A 19,385-nucleotide genomic window follows, 5' to 3' on the forward strand; every position below is an offset into this window, starting at 1 on the left:
AAAAAAAAAAAAAAAAAAAAAAAAAACCTCGGTTATAAATAGTAAGAAGGCAAAAGTTAATGTCTTTCTAGCCTAATTTCCCAGGCAACCACTGATATCTGGGAAGCTTTAAAAAAAAAAAAAAAATGCAGATTTCTGGTGTACCCCTAGACCTGCCAAAGAGAAATCTCTGGGGTAGGGCCTGGAACTCTATAGAACAAAACAAAACACCTGCCCTGGTGCTTTCTGAATTAACTCAAGTTTGGCAATCACTGCACTAAACTCATCTTTGCCCTTTGTTTTTCCCACCCATCCCATGTTATTTCTTCTTTCCAATGTCTTGCTGAGGGAGCTTTGGATCATTCTGTTAAAAAGACCTTACATGTTCCTTGTGTCAGTATATGAAGCTATTCTTTTCAGCTCCAAGCCTACCTTCTATATCTTGCTTTGTGACACAGGATTCTGCTGTCCATGTCTCTCTGCTTTGTAGGCTGGCTCCCTGTCAGGCTCATGTCAAATGGAGGGACTCTAAAGGAGACTAGAAACCTGGAGAGGGTAGGGGCTTACTCTTGCCTATGAGCTGCCCGTGAGCTGCCCGTGTGTGTGTGGTTCCTGTGGGCCTCACTCCAGCAATGCTTCTTCACCCAAGAAGGGGCAGTACCCATTGCAGTTTGTTTGTTTGTTTATTTATTTAACGATTTTATTTATTTATTTGACAGAGAGAGACACAGCGAGAGAGGGAACACAAGCAGGGGGAGTGGGAGAGGGAGAAGCAGGCTTCCCACAGAGCAGGGAGCCCAATGCGGGGCTCGATCCCAGGACCCTGGGATCATGACCTGAGCCGAAGGCAGACGCTTAACAACTACGCCACCCAGGCGCCGCCCCCCCCCCCCCCCCCGTTGCAGTTTTAGACTGGATCCTGACTGATGTATCCTCATCCAGGGAGAGGTTTGGTTTTTTACTTCTCAGTTATTAGGTAAGAGCGAGTCAAATCTATTACTCAAGGGGCACGTGGGGAGGGGTAAGTGGATAAATCCAATGATAAAACTATAGAGAGAGAATATTGTATCCTGTCCACAACTATTAAAAATAATGCTCTTGAAAATTTTTATTAACAGGGGAAAATATTTACTATTTAAAATGAAACAAGGATTAGAAACTGCTTACAGAATGATCCCAACAATGGAAGAAATATATGGAAGGATAAAGACCAAAAGGTTAATGCTGCTTATCTCTGGTGGTGGGATTTTATTTTCCTTCTTCATAGTTTTATATATATTCTGCAAATTTCTACAATAAGTATTTTTATAAACAAGAAGAAAAAAAGCATCTTAAAAAATCAAGATAAAAAAACTGGGATCTGTAAGTGGGCCTCCTATATTAGCCAACTGTGGTATGCTGGGGGGATCACTAAGAGATCCACTCACTCAGGATCATCCTGAAAGTCCTGGGGTTCTGCCAACTCATCATACTCCGCTGCTGCATCCTTGCCAGCTAAAATGAGCTCTTTGGGCGGCACCACCACCTGGACAGCAAAACAGAGAGGGTTGCCTCAGAATGGGTCAGTGTGTTGTAGGACATTCATTCAACAAAATACAAGACAGCAGTACACCAACCTAAACATGGAGACGTTTCAAGTTTCAAGAAACAGAGTATTACTTCACTTTTACAGAGTTTAAAAACTTACTATTTAGGAACACAGACATCTCTAGTGAAAGTACAAGAACAAAGAACAGTTAAGCATTCTTCAGACTAAGCCTTATGTTGTTACTAGGCCTCAACTTTGCTAAGTCAGAGGTCAGCAGAGAACAATGTCAACCACATTTATAATTATGGATATGAATGAGGCTGGGAGGTATAAAGAGAAAGATAGCAAGTCTACAAACTGGGTGTACATGTCAGGCACTTATTTCTGTCTCACGGGAACAGGTTATTAGTGTTAATAAGAAAAGCAAGGACAGATGAGTGTCATCTCTCTTGGAAAGTGATGCTAATAAGTGAAATCATTAAAAAGGAAAAAAGAAAAAGGGGATAAAGAAATTCTCTACTAATAAGCATTCTCTGAATAACAGCTAATGAAAGATAAAGGCATCATTTCTATCAATTTTTGTTGTATCACGCTGAATTATGAGTCAATAATAGATTGCCCATTGAGTAAAGTTCTTGATCTAAAATTTCAAGTACTAGATGAATCGCCAAATAGCAAAACGAAAAAAGGCCGCATTTTATTCATTCAACTAACATTTACTGAAAGTCAAAATCACCTATTTTAATATTTAGTGCTACGCACGCTGTATGTAAGTGAAGGGCATCTAGAGGAGGCATACCAGCGTTTAAAAGGACATGTTATATCCTAGGAGTCTTGAAGCCTGAGTATGTGTTAGACAGAGAGGTGTGGGTATGTACGTATGTCAGGGAATGGCATTCTAGGAAGAAAGAATAGCGTCTGCAATTCTCTAGCATGAAAGCTCGTAAGCACTGCATCTGCTTGGATTATATACATTAATATGTATGATTTGGAGAATGCTAGATTTGGGGATCTGGGGGAAGGCCATCCTGCAAGAACAGATAGAGGGGGGACCACTGAGAACCTCTCATGCTATGCCGAGGAATTTGGATTTCCTCCCTAAGTCAGAGAGATGCCAAATGATCAGTATGCCATGATCAAAGTTAGATTTTAGAAAGATCACTCTGGTGGCCAAGACAGACGATAGGCTGGAATGGAAGTGGGGGTAGATTCCAAACAGGTCAACAAGGATGTTACTGGCACAGTCCAGGTAAGAAAGGATGAGACCTTCAAACAGGGCAGTGGCAGTGTGATTGTGCATAAAGTAAAAAAAAACTCAGGAGAGGAAATCAAAAGAACATGATGACTGCTTGGATGCGGAAATGGAAGACAGCGTGGAGTCCTTTAAGCCAGGTCAACAGGCCCCTCCAGGAAAAGTCAGGGTCTCTCAGGATGAGGCAAAACGCTCCTACCTTGGCAGTGCTGTTGATATTATCCGGGTCCCCCTCCTCGCACTCCAGCAGTGTCACGTGGGTAAGGTTCTCCACTGGATTCGTAAGCGTCAGGAGGACCTGGCTCTCCTGGGGAACAGGACAAGCCTCTCTCAGACATGTTCCACTACTGCCACCTAGGTCCACTTTCTTAGTTGCTGTACCAAGCATTTCACAAAATCACTCCCGAGCAGTAACACCCACCTACACCTCTACATCACTACATTCTTAAAGTGCTCACGGATTCCTATTCTATTATTTATAGATTAGGCTATATATGCTCTGGAGTTCCTGAAATTACCTGAGGAAATAGGGCAGATCCCACAGAAAGGGCCAGGTACTAGATTCAGAAGTTCTGAGGAACGTATATTATCCAAGTGATTAAAGTTTACAACTCTTGCTCCATCCAGTCCTCCACGTAAGGACTCCTGAGCAGTAACTTAGTATGCTTAGTCTGAAAGTCCTCACAAATAAAGTATGAGAGCCACAGGGTAGCCAGACATAGAAAAAGATCATTCATCAGAACTCTAAAAGACTTTTAAGATTTCTTGACCCATAATTTGCCCTTGTTTGGTACTTTGAGATTAGTGAAATCTTTCAGATGAACGTGGACTCCATAAATGTCTTCATAAGCAGCATGAAAGGAAAGAACAAAAGGGACTGTTGCAGAATATTCTACAACTCATGGAGGGGATGAGGGGACATAGATAAGGAACTCAAGGAAGAGAGGGGCTGTGATAAAGAAAAAAATCCTGTTCATTCATGGTATCTGATACACGCACAGACATGGGATGTGGAGAGTCTCCTGGCTGGAGAAGAGCTAACGATGTCTGTGGGGTAAAACATCTTCTTTCTTTCCCCACCCATGATTCCATCTTTATATAATGTGCACACTGCTCCTTTTAAATGTATGTCAAAGATGCTGTTGCCAAAAATCCCAGCTTAAAGAAGTTAAAAATCCCAATCCCTTTATGATTTCAAATTTTCTTTTCTATCCCTTGCTCCTGAATCTCATTCTAAATACACACAGTCACCCACATACACCCACATACACACACATCTCTGATCAATCCTTTGTCTTCCAGTTAATAAGCAAAGTACTAACCTTCATGTAGCGAAGGTTGGGAATTGACATGATTCTTACTTCTGGGATATAATTGCTATGTGTGAATAAAAAAATACATTAATGTTCATTGAAGTCGCTTAAAATTATTGTTACTTTTTTTTAAAGTGATTTCAGTGAAGATTTCTTCAAGTTAATTAGAACACGTCAGAGAAAAAGAATTTTAAAGAATCATACCACCATAGTAAGAACTTAAGACATGAAACCAACTGGTAATGAGTTCTTTCTGAAATCGTTATGTACACTTCTATTTAGAGCCTATATATCTGTGTGCATCATGGTAGGTATCTTCCTTATACATTTGCTAGATATATTTTTTGATATTTTATTCATTTCTGTAAATCTAAAAGGCAACTGGTTAAAGGACCCACAACTGACTTAGTAACACACTGCAGAGGTGGAAACACACTACCACATACTTATCACTTTTATAAAGCACTATGTGCCAGGCAATGTTTTAAACACTTTACATTTAACTTATGGAATTTTCACTGTGACTGCATGAGACAGGTGTTATTATCATCACTCCCATTACAGAGATGAAGAAACTCGGCTTGGGAGAAGTAACTTGCTGGTGAGTGGCCAGGATTCAAACTCAAGGCTCCAGGGTCCTTCCCCTTAACCACTGTTCTGCTGCCTCTCTAAGCAAGACAACAGAATACTATACTCACACGTGCTTAGTCTGAACTCAGAATCACCCAGGGTCAAATCTCAGCTTAGTGTTTATACACTTATTCTTTCCTCCAAAGTCAACAGACCAGCATTTCTCAACATTTTTGACTGCTGGAAGGACTTATTTTTAATTGCTGCACAATATTCTACAACCTGAGTGTACCTCAATTTAATCAACTATTTGTTAATGGTTCATCAGCTGGACACTGAAATTGTTTTTAGCTTTTTCTCATTAAAATGTTACAAAACACATCCTTACATAGGTATCTTTAGATATTGGTGGTTTTGTTTCAACAGAATAGATTCCTGAAATAGTACTGCTGGTTTAGTCTATGTAATTTTGTCTTGATATTCCAGACCACTCTCCAAAAAGACTCTAGCAATCCACAAGCCTACCAACAATGTATGCAAATATGTTTCCCCACATTCTCACGAGCACTAAATGCTCTTTATTATTTTAAACTTTTCCTATTAAGTCTCAGAGTCTTTCCATGTATTCACTGACCATTTGAAATTCCTCTTCTATAAGCTGCCAGTTCAAATCCTTTGTCCTACTCACATTTTTATCTTTCCAATCTGTGGGAATTATGTCTTCCAGGGACATTAAACTTTTATCTGTCATGGAGTAGCAAATATTCTTTCCTGCTCTATTGTCTGTCTTAGGATTCTGTTGTCAAATATATGTGTATATATATGTATATATATACACATATACATATATACATACATACATACATATATATATATATATATATATGTTACAAGTCATGTTTGTTGTTTTTTTTTTTTTGCTAAGGGCCAGCTATTTTCTTCTTTAGTGGTTTCTGGGTTTCCTGCCTTACTTAGTTCCCTCTAAGCACTTCTTGCCCTGAAGTCAAGACAATATTTTCCTAATTTTTCAAAATATTTTTGTTTGATAGGTGGTTTTCGTATACAAAATTCCCTTCTATTGACAAGTCCCAGTGAATTAACACTAATAATCACTTTTATCCCACTCAATGACTGTTATCAGAACATAAGATGAACACTGCTGCAGGGGTACTCTTTGATTTGCTATGCTTGGTTATTTTTTACTTTAATATTTTGGATCATTACCAAAATCAGGTTCTTTATAATTTGTAGTCAATGACCAGTGACTCTCTGTCCAATAATCAACTAACAATCACTGCCCCAGACCACATCATCACAGTGTCCCTTGATGCAAACAGCCTGGATTCTAGGTTTATTTGTTTTAAACTTCATGGTATATAACTTGAAACCTAAACAGAAGAAATAGCAAGATTATTCTGATGTCGTTTTTCTTTTCTTTTGTTTTTAAGCCCAGAGTAAATACATTTTGTGTTGAAAAAGTCAAAGAACAGTAACTAAAAACACTGATCCCAAAATACTCACACAGCAACCAGTTGGATTTTGAATTTGATAGATGTTGGATTAAATTCTGGCTTGCTCAAATTGTGTTCACATTTCTAAAAAGAAAAAATTATAGTACGTATCAGAGGAAAACAAGAACAAACCCTGCTGGATCCACAGAGCTGCTAAATTCGGAAGGACAGCATTGACTCGAGTTTTGCGGTTTTATTCTGCTACAATACCACACGTTTTGAAATACTGTGTATGCCACTGATTGCCAAAATTTGCAAAGATGATTTGGACTTCTCTGGACGTAAGCAAGAACACTAACAGGTATTATTATACTTTTGCGGAGCTTAATAACTACTGAAATAAAATGACACATACTGAGTACATACTAGGTGTGTTGAACCATGTGCTCCTTAATTTAAGTGGATTTAAACAACACATCGATTTTGTAAGGTTAGTGTAGGTACCCAAACTATTATTGTCCCCATTTTACACATGATAAAAATGGGTCACAAGAAGGGTAAGTCATCTGTACAACTCCACAGAGCCAGTAAGAATTAAAACTGGGTCAGGGCGCCTGGGTGGCTCAGTTAGTTGAGCATCCGACTCTTGGTTTTGGCTCAGGTCATGATCTTGGGATCATGAGACTGAGCCCCGAGTCAGGCTCCGCGCTCAGCCGGGAGTCTGAGATTCTCTCTCTCTGCCCCCCACTCACGCGCTCGTGCTCTCTCTAAAATAAATAATCTTTTTTTTTTTTTAAAGATTTATTTATTTATTTGAGAGAGCGAGAATGAGAGAGTACATGAGAGGGGAGAGGGTTAGAGGGAGAAGCAGGTTCCTTGCTGAGCAGGGAGCCCGATGCGGGACTCGATCCAGGGACTCCAGGATCATGACCTGAGCCGAAGGCAGTCGCTTAACCAACTGAGCCACCCAGGCGCCCCTAAAATAAATAATCTTAAAAAAAAAAAAAAAAAGAATCAAAGCTGGGATTTAAATCTAAGTAGTGTGATTTCAGATCCCATGCTTTAAAATACAGTAACAATTTTTTACTTTCTTGAATGGATACTACATATACCTGGTTAAAAGAAATCTCTTAACAGTACAAAACAGGAACAGTGTAAAGGTACTTGTCCCCTTGTCCTCCTCCCCAGAGCCCAACCGGTATCTCATGTGTTTTCTCACAAATAGCCTGTGCACATACAAGTATACACACACATCGCCTTTTTCACAATAACATAAAAGGGAGTATTTTATATACTCTTCTGCCCTTTGCTTTTTTACTTATCTTAGAATTCCATACCAGCACACAGAGAGCTACCTCTGTATCTTACTGTAATCATTTCCGTAAAACTTATTCAACCATACCCAAATTGATGGATATCTGGGATGTTTCCCTGATTTTGCTACTATAAATAATGCAGCAATCAGTTAAGTATTCTTATAGATCAGTCATTTCCCACATGTGTTAACTTTTGCTAATCTGGTTAACTATCAAATGGTATCTCACTGTAGTTTTAACAGACATTTCTCTGATTATTGTAGCAGTATCTTTCATGTTTATTGGCTGCTGGGATTTCCTCTGCCGTGACTTCTATGATACTGTTTACTGGGTATTCGTATACTGACTGGAGTATCTTTTCCTTACTAATTTGCCAAAGTTCTTTACATGTTCTGGATACTAATCCCTTAATTACATATCTTACAAATTACTTTTCTCAGGCTGTGGCCTATCTTTTCATTACGACAGGTTTTCTTTGGAGTGCAGGTGCAAGTTTTAATGTGTCAAATATATAATATTGTCCTCTATAGTTCGTGCTGATTTGTCTTATTTATGGAATACTCCCCTACCCAGAAGTCAAAGATTTTGTTTCCTTCTAGAAGTTTTGCTCTTCATATGTGCTCATTAAAGTTTCTAATGTTCCAGGGTGCCTGGGTGGCTCAGTCGGTTAAGCAACTGCCTTCGGCTCAGGTCATGACCTCAGGGTCCTGGGAATGAACCTCACATCGGGCTCCCTGCTCAGTGGGGAGTCTGCTTCTCCCCCTCTCCCTCTGCCCCTTCCTCCTGCTCATGCACTCTTCTAATAAATAATAATTATCTTAAAAAAATAGTTTTTAATGTTCCTGAAGTTGACTTTTGTGTATGGTGTGAGACAGAGACCCAATTTTATTTTCATGTAATTATTTGACCTAGCAAAATTTAATAGGCTATTCTTTCCCCAATGATCTGCAATGCTGTATTTAGTAAATACCAAGTTTCCTCACACCCATGAGTCTGTTTCTGCTTTCTCTATTCTGTTCCAAGTCTATTAATCTATATATATGCATACTGAAAAAAATTTTTGTTTATACACACATTTTAATTTTCCTTCCCTCCCTCCCTTCCTTACACAAAAAGTTGTGTACTTGCCACACACCCTGCTTTTTGCATTTAAAAATATATCCCATATTAGTACATTCTTTTTTAGAGTTATAGTACTCACTGTGTGGATGTACCATAATCTGCATATTTTGGTTTGTATTTGTGGAGGCCTATCTACCCTGAAGACAGATGGATCAATAGGAAACTGCTTATTTACTTTTGGTAAATATGGTGAATTATACAGTCAACATGAATCTTGTGTAAAGTTTTATTAATTTACATATTAAAATTTATTATCATTAATCTTAAAGGAATCGACTTTTGGTTTTATTGCTCTTTTGTATTTTATTTTATTTTTTTCATTTATTTATTTTTTTTAAAGATTTTATTTATTTGACAGAGAGAGACAGCGAAAGAGGGAACACAAGCAGCGGGAGTGGGAGAGGGAGAAGCAGGCCTCGCGCTGAGCAGGGAGCCCGATGCGGGGCTTGATCCCAGGACCCTGGGATCATGACCCGAGCAGAAGGCAGACACTTAACTGACTGAGCCACCCAGGCGCCCAAATCTTTTGTATTTTACAGTGGTTCTTAATTCATTAGTATCCTCTTCCTTCAAGTTTCTTTGTACTTACTTTGCTGTTCTTTTCCTAACTTCTTAAAATATCTCCTGAAATTACTGATCTTTTATTTCTTCTTTTCTAATATATAGATTTACTTCTAAGCACAGCCTTAGTAACATCCTGTAAGTTTTGCTCTACAGGAATGACTGATTCCTAACTTAGCTGCATTATGATCAAATAATATATTCTAATAATGTCATCTTTTGAAAAATGTTAAGACTAACTTTATGACCAGTATACAGTTAATTTTTATAAGTGTTCTGTGTGTATTAGTAAAGAATATATATTCTACAGATATTGGGTACATGTTTATTTTCTCGGTTACCAAGAGAAGCATGCTGAATTTCCCCCAAATTCTCGAATGTTTATGTATTTTGAGTCTACGTTATTTAGTGCATACAATTATAGAACTGTTACATCCTCTTTGTGAATTATTTCTTCATGAATTATCCCTCCATTTAAAAATTTAGTATTTACACAATCTATCTTCCCCAGCTATCTTCACTTCCAACCTTTCTGAATTCTGTTTGTGTTTCTTGTGATTAGCATGTAATGGGTAGGCATTTTGTTGGTTTTCTTATTTAGTTGTTTAACAAGCATTTAGTTCACTGGCATTTATATAAATACTGAGATATTTGGCTGTAAATCTATCTCACTACATACTTTCTATTTGAACCACCAGTTTTTTTTTTAAAGATTTTATTTATTTATTTGAGAGAGAGAGAATGAGAGACAGAGAGCATGAGAGGGAGGAGGGTCAGAGGGAGAAGCACACTCCCTGCCGAGCAGGGAGCCCGATGCGGGACTCGATCCCAGGACTCCAGGATCATGACCTGAACCGAAGGCAATCGCTTAACCAACTGAGCCACCCAGGAGCCCTGAACCACCAGTTTTTTGTCCTTTTCCCTCTTTTCTTTTTGTACATAGCCTTTATCAAGCTGAGAACGCTCTGTATTCCTGTTTTTGAGAGTCCCCCCCCCCTTTTTTTTAATCATGAACGGGTGTTGGATTTTGTCAAATGCCTTTTCTGCACCTATCAATATGATCATGTGTGTTTTTTTGTTTTTTTTTTTAGTCTGTTGTTCACAGTATTTCTTTATTACCCTTTTAATTTTCATAGGCGCTCAAGTGATGCCCCCTTTTTCATTTCTGACTAGTAAAATGTGCCCTCTTTTTTTCCAAGAGAGGCTTATCCATTTTATTGGTCTTCAAAGAACCAACTTTTGGTTTTGTTGACTTTTCTCAATTGAGTTCCTATTTTCAATTTCATTGATTTCTGCTTGAATTTTTTTTTTTTTTTTAGATTTATTTATTTTAGAGTGAGTGAGTGAGTAGGGGGGGAGGGAGGGAGGGGGAGGGGTAGAGGGAAAGAATCCTGAAGCAGCTTCAAGATTCAAGCAGAAATGTGTTGTTTAATCTGCACATACTTGAGAACTTTCTAGTTTTCTAGAACACTTTCTACTTTTCTCCCATGGTGGTCTGAGAGTAGAAACTGTATGATTTCTATTCTTTTAAATTTAAGGGTTTTTTTTTTGTTTTTTTATGGCCCAGAATGTAGACTGCCTTGGTGAATGCACGAGGTGAGCTTGAGAAAAATGTGTATTCTGTTAGATGAAGCAGTCTACAAATGTCAATTTTATCTAGTGATTGATGGTGTTGAATTCACCTATGTCCTTACTGATTTTCTACCTGCTGGATCTGTCCATTTCTGAGAAGGGGGTAATGAAGTCTCTAACTACGAGAGTGAATTCATCTATTTTCTCTCTCATCTACTGCAGCTCTATCAGTTTTTGCCTCACATAGTTTGACACTATTGTTAGGCATATACACGTTAAGAACTGTTATGTCTTCCCGGAAAATTAACCCCTTTAGCATGATATGATGCCCTTCTTTATCTCTGTTAACTTTCTTTACTTTGAAATCTGCTCTGTCTGAACCTAATACAGCTACTCTTCTTGCTCTCCAGTGAGTAGTGTTAGCATGGTATATCTGTTTCCATCTGCTTACTTTTAATCTATATGTGTCTTTTTACTTAAAAAGTGGGTTTTTCCTTCCTTTTTATTTAAAGTATTTGTTAAGTACAGTTGACACACAATGTGACATGAGCTTCAGGTGTACAACATAGTGATTCAACATCCCTATATGCTATGCTCACAAGTGTAGCTACCATCTGTCACAACACTATTACAGTATCATTAATTATATTCCTATGCTGAGCCTTTTATTCCTGTCCATAACTAGAAGCCTGTATCTTTTCCTTCTTTCTTAGAAAGCTTTTGCATTATAGCAATTTTCTAACATATGCAAAATACAGAACAGTATTAGAAATTCCTAGGTACACGTGACCCAGCTTCAACAATTAGCAACTTGTTAGCAACAATGGCCAATCTTGTTTCATCTATACTCTCACCCATTCACCATGCCTATTTTGAAACAAACATCAGACATCATGTCATTTCATCCATAATATTCTGGTATACATCTCTAAAAGATGAAGATATTTTTAAAAATAACATTATTATTATCCCTAAAAACATGAAAAGTTCTTGTAATAGCATCAAAAATCCAGCTAGTGTTTAACTTTCTCCAAAGGTTTCATAAATGTTTCTTCCCTTCCTCCCTCCCTCCCTCGCCCCTTTCTTCTTAGGTTTTGTTTGAATTGGGATTTAAATGAAGTCTACACACTGTGTTTGGTTGATATGCCGCTCAGGTCTCTTCTAATCTACAGCTGTGTTGTTAATGGTAGCCACTAGTCACATGTGGTTAATAAATTAATAAAAATGAAAGACTTAGCACCTCAGCCACACTGTCACATTTCAAGTGCTCAACAGCAACACTTGGTGAGTGGCTACCATGTTGGACTGTGCATATACAGAACATTCCCATCATCAGAGAAAGTTCTGCTGAATAGCATTGATCTAAAAGGTTTCTTTTCCATTTTCTTTTGGTTTTCTTTTACAGTGTATTTATTGAAGAAACTCAGTTGTTTTATAAATTCATAGAGGCTGGATTTTGCTGATGTTTCTTCTTTCTTGCTTTCTTTTAAATTATTATTATTATTATTTTAAGATTTTATTTATTTGACAGAGAGAGTGAAAGAGCACAAGCAGGGGGAGCAGCAGAGGGAGAGGAAGAAGCAGGCCCCCTTCCAAGAAGGGAGCCTGACGCGGGACTCGATCCCAGGACCCTGGGATTATGACCTGAGCTAAAGGCAGATGCTTAACCATCTGAGCCACCCAGGCGCCCCCCTCTTTTAAATTATTTTATTACTCCTCTTTGTTTCCTCTCTACCAGCTTAAAAGTTATATATTCTTCACTACTCTTTTAGGGGTCAGTGCTCTGAACTTATTAACCTTCAGGTACCTCAGTTTCCACATCTATAGAACAGGGGTAACAATAGTACCTTCATCTCATAGTTGGGAGGATTTTTATCTTGAAAGCATTTAAAATGGTGCCTGGACACCAAGTACATTCTCTATAAGCATATTTTATATTTACTACATTCCAGAAGTTTCGGTATTGGCCAGATACCAATGTTTAAATTATTTCTGCTTTTCTCTGGTACAAATGACAATTGTACAGAATGGAATAATTACCCGACAGCGCAGGGACCGTTTGATCAGAAGATGTTTGTGACGAGGATAGAGCTGTGAAGCACAGACTGGCTGGAAGTCAGGCTGCAAGAGGCGCTGCTGAAGGGTGGTCACTAGCATGAAAGGCAGAACCCAGGCTTAGTTTACAATGATTCACTCAAAATCAGACTTATGAGATAATCACATGAAACAATACTTCCTTTGTGAATAGTTCTTCAAAAACTACAAAAGAGAAATTTGATATTTTAAAGTTCTTCAAATGATTGTATCTATTTCATTTGTTACTTGATTTATTTTATTACTAACAACCATGATGCCTTAAATATCTCAAAACTCAGGGCGTATCGGTAACAAAAGCAAAATTAGATGTAAAATAGAAACAAAGCAAAATCATATAAAAAGATTACCCTCTGTTAAATTTACTGGTCTTATATAGTAATCTTCAGGTAGCGGCTCCACTTCGTCTACAGCCTGAGCTGGCTCAATCTTTATCTCTTTCTGGTCCTCTCCTTCTTTAAGGCTAAAAGATAAAAAGCACTAATTTCTCAAAGGTCCACCTGTTCATCTTCAAAGTCTATGATATCAATAACTGACGTATTCTTCTATTGTAGAACATTCTTTCTCTGTTCAGGTCTTTTCTAAGCATGACAATCTTCTTCCCCAGTAGCAACTGTTTAATGTCACATTCCTTCAATATTCATTTTGATACCTGCTTTTCTCCTCAAAGCCATTTAATGTCCAAACTTACGACAGTCCAGCAAGGGTACTGATGGTTGCACCAGCTCGTGGTCGCTGAAGCCTGGTTCCAAGACCGTATTTGTCCTAAATAGAGTTCAGAAATTCCAATTATAAATCCCATTTTTATACATCCTATTTACCAAAAGAAAGACTTTTGGGTGGGACAGCATGAGAAGCTCAGGGAAATAAGCAAAAAAAAAAGCTAATTTGAAAGCTCCTTTTAAAGAAAGTAATTTGTAGCCCCACATCATCTTATTTTTAAAATAATAGCAAAAGCACCAAACATGGAGACTGAAATACATTAGTAGAGTAAAACTGAACTAAATGTGATTTTTTTAAAAAACTATTAATCTAAAAATATCTAAGCTATGACTTAGACCAGAACTATGTGGAGTGTCTAAGGCAAATGATGAATGTCTTCTTGGAACACCCAGTGATCATCTGCTAACTTCTTCAAGGTTAGCAAGAATCATAAAAGAGAACTTACCACTACATGAATAGTGTGTTGCTGTAGGCCCCCAAATAGCAGCAGGTTGCAACAGAGACAAAAAAATGCAGCATAAGACAGAAGCAAACTCATACAGCAGGCAGGTTATAAGGGAAGCTGGAAGAATAATGCCTTTAATTCAAATTTTTCTCCTACATACACTAGTGCATATGCTTATTATACCACTGGGCTATTCTGAAAATTTCATTTAGACTTCATTAAAGTCTCTGGTAAATGTAGATGCTTTGCATATTTTAATGTTTTTATTAAGTTCTAAACTAAATATTTTTATATGGACCTCACCAATCCTTAGGGTTTCAATGGCTTAACTAATTCTCATGCAGAAGCAGTATGACAAGTTACATTTCCTCAACTGTCAATCTACCCCACAGGATTGTTGTGAGGATTAAATATGTGAAAAGTCCTTATTAGAACAGTGTCTGACACATCACTGCCCTTCAAAAAATGTTACTTATTCAATGTCAACCTGCTCGACCCCAAGCAAGCATACAGAAAAGAAATTGTTCTATGAGAGCAAATAAAACTTGGGGGACAATAACAAAAGCTCCAAATCCTAATCTTTTGCTTCTGGATTGGTAGTACACAAACTAGCAGAGAATGACTTCCTTAAAGAATTCCTATCAATGACACTGGCACATATTACTATTTATTTAACCACGCAAAAGGCACCGTGTAAGAGTCAGCGTTCTTCACCCTGGAGAACTATAGGAAGGTACCAGAAATAATCATTTGAGCTGGGAACCCATTACTATAGAATGTCAAAGGTGGCCTACCTAGGTAATATGAATAAAATCTAACAATCGCCCATCTTCTCTGACTTTTCCGATTAAGAATTCTGTGGTACCTACAAAATTAAACACTAGCCCTGGGGAATAATCAGAAAAGAGAGGGCAGTGATGCAAAAAGGAACACAAGTGTCCTTAAAACTCAAAGAACTCAAATAGAGTAAATGATATGGCAAAAACCTAACTGCTGGGCTTAAAAACCTATGATTTGAGAAACTTTCCTCTGCTACCTATCATTCAGAAATCTAAGGTCAGTGGCCACCTTCTGAAATTATCACTGTTCTCAAGGCACACAGGTCTTGTTCAATGAACTGCACACTCCTTTTTGTACCAAGTCCTCACCGAAAAAGCCAAAGGCATATAGTTTCTACGCCGTGCCAGTTTCTTGCGATCTCGCTCAACCTTCTCTTTCTGAGCAAGCTGCTGGTAATATTCAATCAATTTGTTCATCTGTAAGAAATCAAAGATGCAGTAATTGTTTTCATGAAAAAGCTAACAGGAAATATGTAAAATTAATCAATAACACTAACTGGACACATAATGAACAGAGAAGACAAATGACTACGGTAGGCAAATTTGCCCTTTTCTTCAAAGAGAGTTTCTCTTCATTACATTTCTCTGAATTATTTGCAATATTAAAATGGAACCTTTAAGTTTAACAATGGGAAGAAATGGGCAATGAAAAGGCTAGGAAATTTCATGCCCTCTTTTCACTCCTCTTTTACTTCATTACTTATTTCCCCTTACAACTACTCCCATTTTTTCTGCACGGCCACAGGCCTATCTACTTCTAAGAATGTGACATCTTGTACTGTCTTCTCCCCCACTCATATATTTTCATTTTTAAAGTATGTCTTAATCCTAAAAGCAGTACATGTTAATTGTGAAAACTTCAAGCAATATTAAACATAAAGAATAAAAAGCAATACTTCTCTTATGTCTCTTGTGCCCAAGTCCACTCTTGCCCTCACTAAAGGTATCTGCAATTATCAGCTTAGATATCTTTCTTACACACTACAGACGTGGGTATGAGATTACATTTTGCACGCATTAAAACAAAAACTCTATGTATAGATATACAGCTTTTATATGTCTGAAAATAAGTATTTTTCCATATAGCGGAAAAACTTATTATTTTATAACTTATTTCACTAAAAACAAACACATACTGTTTTCTTTTTCTGATTCACAGCCTGACTACAGAACTAAAGCTACAGCTAGGTTTCTCTATTAACTTAAGCCAGACTAGAAAATATAGCCATTGTGACTTAAATGTCTTATAAGAAGCCCTTTCTGTGTAACAGACACCAAAATACATATCAAAGATTTCTGGCATATGCCATATCCACTGATAAAATGGAAGATCTTCAGTCTTTTTCTCCATCTTTTCTTAGTTCATCCTCTCTCTGATGACGCTTTACTTACCCGTTGCGTGTGAGGATTTTCAGGTTCCTGCCAACCACCACTAGCTGCAAAACAAAAGGACATTAAACAAATTTTCATAATTTGGTATTTTTATTTTCATAAAAACAGGTCATCTGCAGGCCACAAAATGAAACTTAAAAACATAAAATCATAGAACTTTTTTTTTTTTTAAAAGATTTTATTTATTTATTTGACAGAGAGAGACACAATGAGAAAGGGAACACAAGCAGGGGGAGTGTGAGGGAGAAGCAGGCTTCCCACCAAGCAGGGAGCCCGATGCAGGGCTCGATCCCAGGACCCCAGGATCATGACCTGAGCCGAAGGCAGATGCTTAACAACTGAGCCACCCAGGTGCCCCCAAATCATAGAACTTCTAAGAAATAGTCCTATGAGTTATATAGACCAAAACATTCAGAATGAAATTTTCATTAAAAATAATGATGGTGACAGGGGCACGTGGGTGGCTCAGTTGGTTAAGCGACTGCCTTCGGCTCAGGTCATGATCCTGGAGTCCCGGGATCGGTTCCTGCATTGGGCTCCCTGTTCGGCGAAGAGCCTGCTTCTCCCTCTAACCCTCCCCCCTCATGTACGCTCTCTCTCGCTCATTCTCGCTTTCTCAAATAAATAAATAATCTTAAAAAAAAAAAAAAATGATGGTGATAAAGATAACCACCCCCACCACAACTAACACATGCACAGCTTCTGTGCCAAGCATCTGAAATGCATTACGTTTCATTTTATACAATAACCCTCTGACATGGGGATTCTTATTATCAGTCTCATGAAATTGAGGCTCAAAGAGGTTAAATAACTTGCCCAAAGTCACACAGATAGTAAGTGGTAAAGCTGGGATTCAAACTCAAGCAGTCTGACTCTTAAGAACCTGATCTTATCTAGAATACTGTGCAATTTCTATGTTCTATGACCTTGATTCAGAGAAGAATTTCTTACATAAGAAACAAACAGCACAAATCACAATGGAAAAGATTATTCCAGAAAGCTAAAACCATAATGAATACAGCTGACTCTTGAACAACATGGGTTTGAACTGTGAGGGTCCACTTATAGGCGAATTTTTTTCAATAAATACAATAAAGCACTGTAACTATTTTTTCTTTTCTAGCTTACTATATTTTAAGACTACATATATACAATACATAAAATATACAAAATATATGTTCATCAACTATTTATGTTATCAGTGTGGCTTCCAGTCAACAGTAAGCTATTAGTAGTTAAGTTTTTGGGAAGTCAGAAGTTACCTGCAGATTCTCGACTGCACAGTGAGGGGGGTCAACACCTCTAACCTCTGCATTTGTTCAAGGGTCAACTGTATATCTCAATAAAGCTAACAAAAAAAAAGGGAAAAAGTAAACTATAATGAGATACTATTTTACAAACATCAGTTTGGAAAAATTTGAAAGAAAGTCCCACAGTACTAGAGCAGCCAAGGATCTGGAGCAGCAGGCAGTCTACTCTTATTACTAGTGGGAGCAAAAACCGGTAAGCCATTTTGGAGAGCTAAAGATGTAGACAAAACAAGCAATTTTATTTTCAGTTATGCAGAGAAGCCTTTAGTCTTGGACTTAGGAAATACAGACAAGAATGTTTCTAATAGCACTGTTGTCAAAAGCAAAAAAATGAAGGCCTAAATAAATGTCCATCAAGAAGAGACTGAATAAGTAAACTGTGGTAAGTCATGCATAAATCAGCTACGTATCAGGAACATAATGCCAATAGAGAAAAGCTGTAGTAGGATACATATACAGTATATTTCCATTTGTTTCATATTGAAAAAACATTGTTAGTGGCTACATACACATGTGGAGAAGTATAAAGACATGCATGGATACCGATAAACACTGGATTCAGGACTGGTATGATTACTTCTCTGGGAGGCTGAGAAAGGGGGATCTAGTGGGGATAGGCTACGCAAGGAGCTTAAACTGTTTTGGTTATGTTTAATTTCTGAAGCTGGGTGATAAATACATGAACGTGTATTATCTGTATAAGTAAAAATAACCTTTTTTCAAAACAAAAAGGACGCTTGTTGAAAGTGACACCACACCTTCTTGCAAGAAACGACAACAATATCCTTTAGTATGATATTCATATTTTAAAGGCTGCCTTACTTATTAAGACAATCGTGAAAAATAATTATGTGAAAGAAATGTTTTAGCTGTAATACTTCGAAAAATCTAGATGTTTTACCTAACTGCTTTAGAACTGGTAATTTATTCTGAAGAGCAATTTGGGAGACATAACGATCTCATTTCCTTGCACATTACAGACACAATGGCTTACTTATAAATAAACAAATAGTTCTAAAGTGGTTTCAGAGTTTCTCAGACACCAATGACATCATGAAAGAAAAAATTATCTGTACTCTTTAAGAGCTCCCACTATTCAATTATTATTGTCAAGATACCCTAGAGGAGACAGACTTCTAGAAGTAAACACAGGTTTTAAGCTCTGAAATATAAATTCTCCAACATTAGTGGCTCATAATCTAAAAAGCATAAAACATTCTCTTAAGAGTAACACTGAGAAATCTATTTGAACTTCTGGGCTTTGTTTCTTTACCTTGACAACAAGAGACAAAATACAAACATAGAAAAATACACTTCAAAAAAAATACACTTCAACTCACTGAGGCATACATACTCTGCCACTTTGAGGTTGTTTTTCATATTTAACTTACATTCATAAGCAAATTCAAACAACTTACTTGCTACACTGATACTAAAATACACAAATATTTACTGACAATCTAAAGATGCTATAGACTCTTTCTAATAAAAATCACATTTCAGGAAATATCTATCCACCAATGAGCAACAACCAAGAGCTCAAGCATTCTAAACCAAAGAGCAAACACAACAGAATCAAGGATTAAATTTTTATTTATTAAAAGATTTTATTTATTTATTTGACAGAGAGAGAGCGAGAGCAGGAACACAAGCAGGGGGAGTGGGAGAGGGAGAAGCAGGGGGAGTGGGAGAGGGAGAAGCAGGCTTCCCGCCAAGCAGGGAGCCCGATGCAGGGCTCCATCCCAGGACCCTGGGATCATGACCTGAGCCGAAGGCAGATGCTTAACGACTGAGCTACCCAGCTCCCCATGACCCCAGGATTACGACCTGAGCCGAAGGCAGACGCCCAACGACTGAGCCACCCAGCACCCCAAGGATTAAATTTTTAAGAAGAGAGTTGAATCTAAAGAAACCTGAT

At 37.7% G+C, this 19,385-nt stretch overlaps 1 protein-coding gene across 1 annotated transcript in view; it reads right to left on the reverse strand.

Annotated features, from left to right (window-relative positions):
* Window positions 1-19,385, reverse strand: part of LOC118006697 (dynactin subunit 4) — a 31,839-nt gene that overhangs the window by 1,942 nt on the left and 10,512 nt on the right. The window contains exons 4-12 of the mRNA XM_034999470.1: window positions 16,158-16,201; window positions 15,075-15,182; window positions 13,450-13,523; window positions 13,109-13,221; window positions 12,705-12,814; window positions 6,164-6,237; window positions 4,082-4,136; window positions 2,959-3,066; window positions 1,407-1,504 (exon numbers count right to left, since the gene is read on the reverse strand). Coding sequence (XP_034855361.1) covers window positions 1,407-1,504; window positions 2,959-3,066; window positions 4,082-4,136; window positions 6,164-6,237; window positions 12,705-12,814; window positions 13,109-13,221; window positions 13,450-13,523; window positions 15,075-15,182; window positions 16,158-16,201 — 784 coding nt within the window. The remainder of the gene's footprint in view (window positions 1-1,406; window positions 1,505-2,958; window positions 3,067-4,081; window positions 4,137-6,163; window positions 6,238-12,704; window positions 12,815-13,108; window positions 13,222-13,449; window positions 13,524-15,074; window positions 15,183-16,157; window positions 16,202-19,385) is intronic.

Source organism: Mirounga leonina, unplaced genomic scaffold (genome assembly GCF_011800145.1).
Source record: "Mirounga leonina isolate KUSES-001 unplaced genomic scaffold, KU_Mleo_1.0 Mir_98, whole genome shotgun sequence".
In the NCBI taxonomy this organism is placed as follows: Eukaryota; Metazoa; Chordata; class Mammalia; order Carnivora; family Phocidae; genus Mirounga; species Mirounga leonina.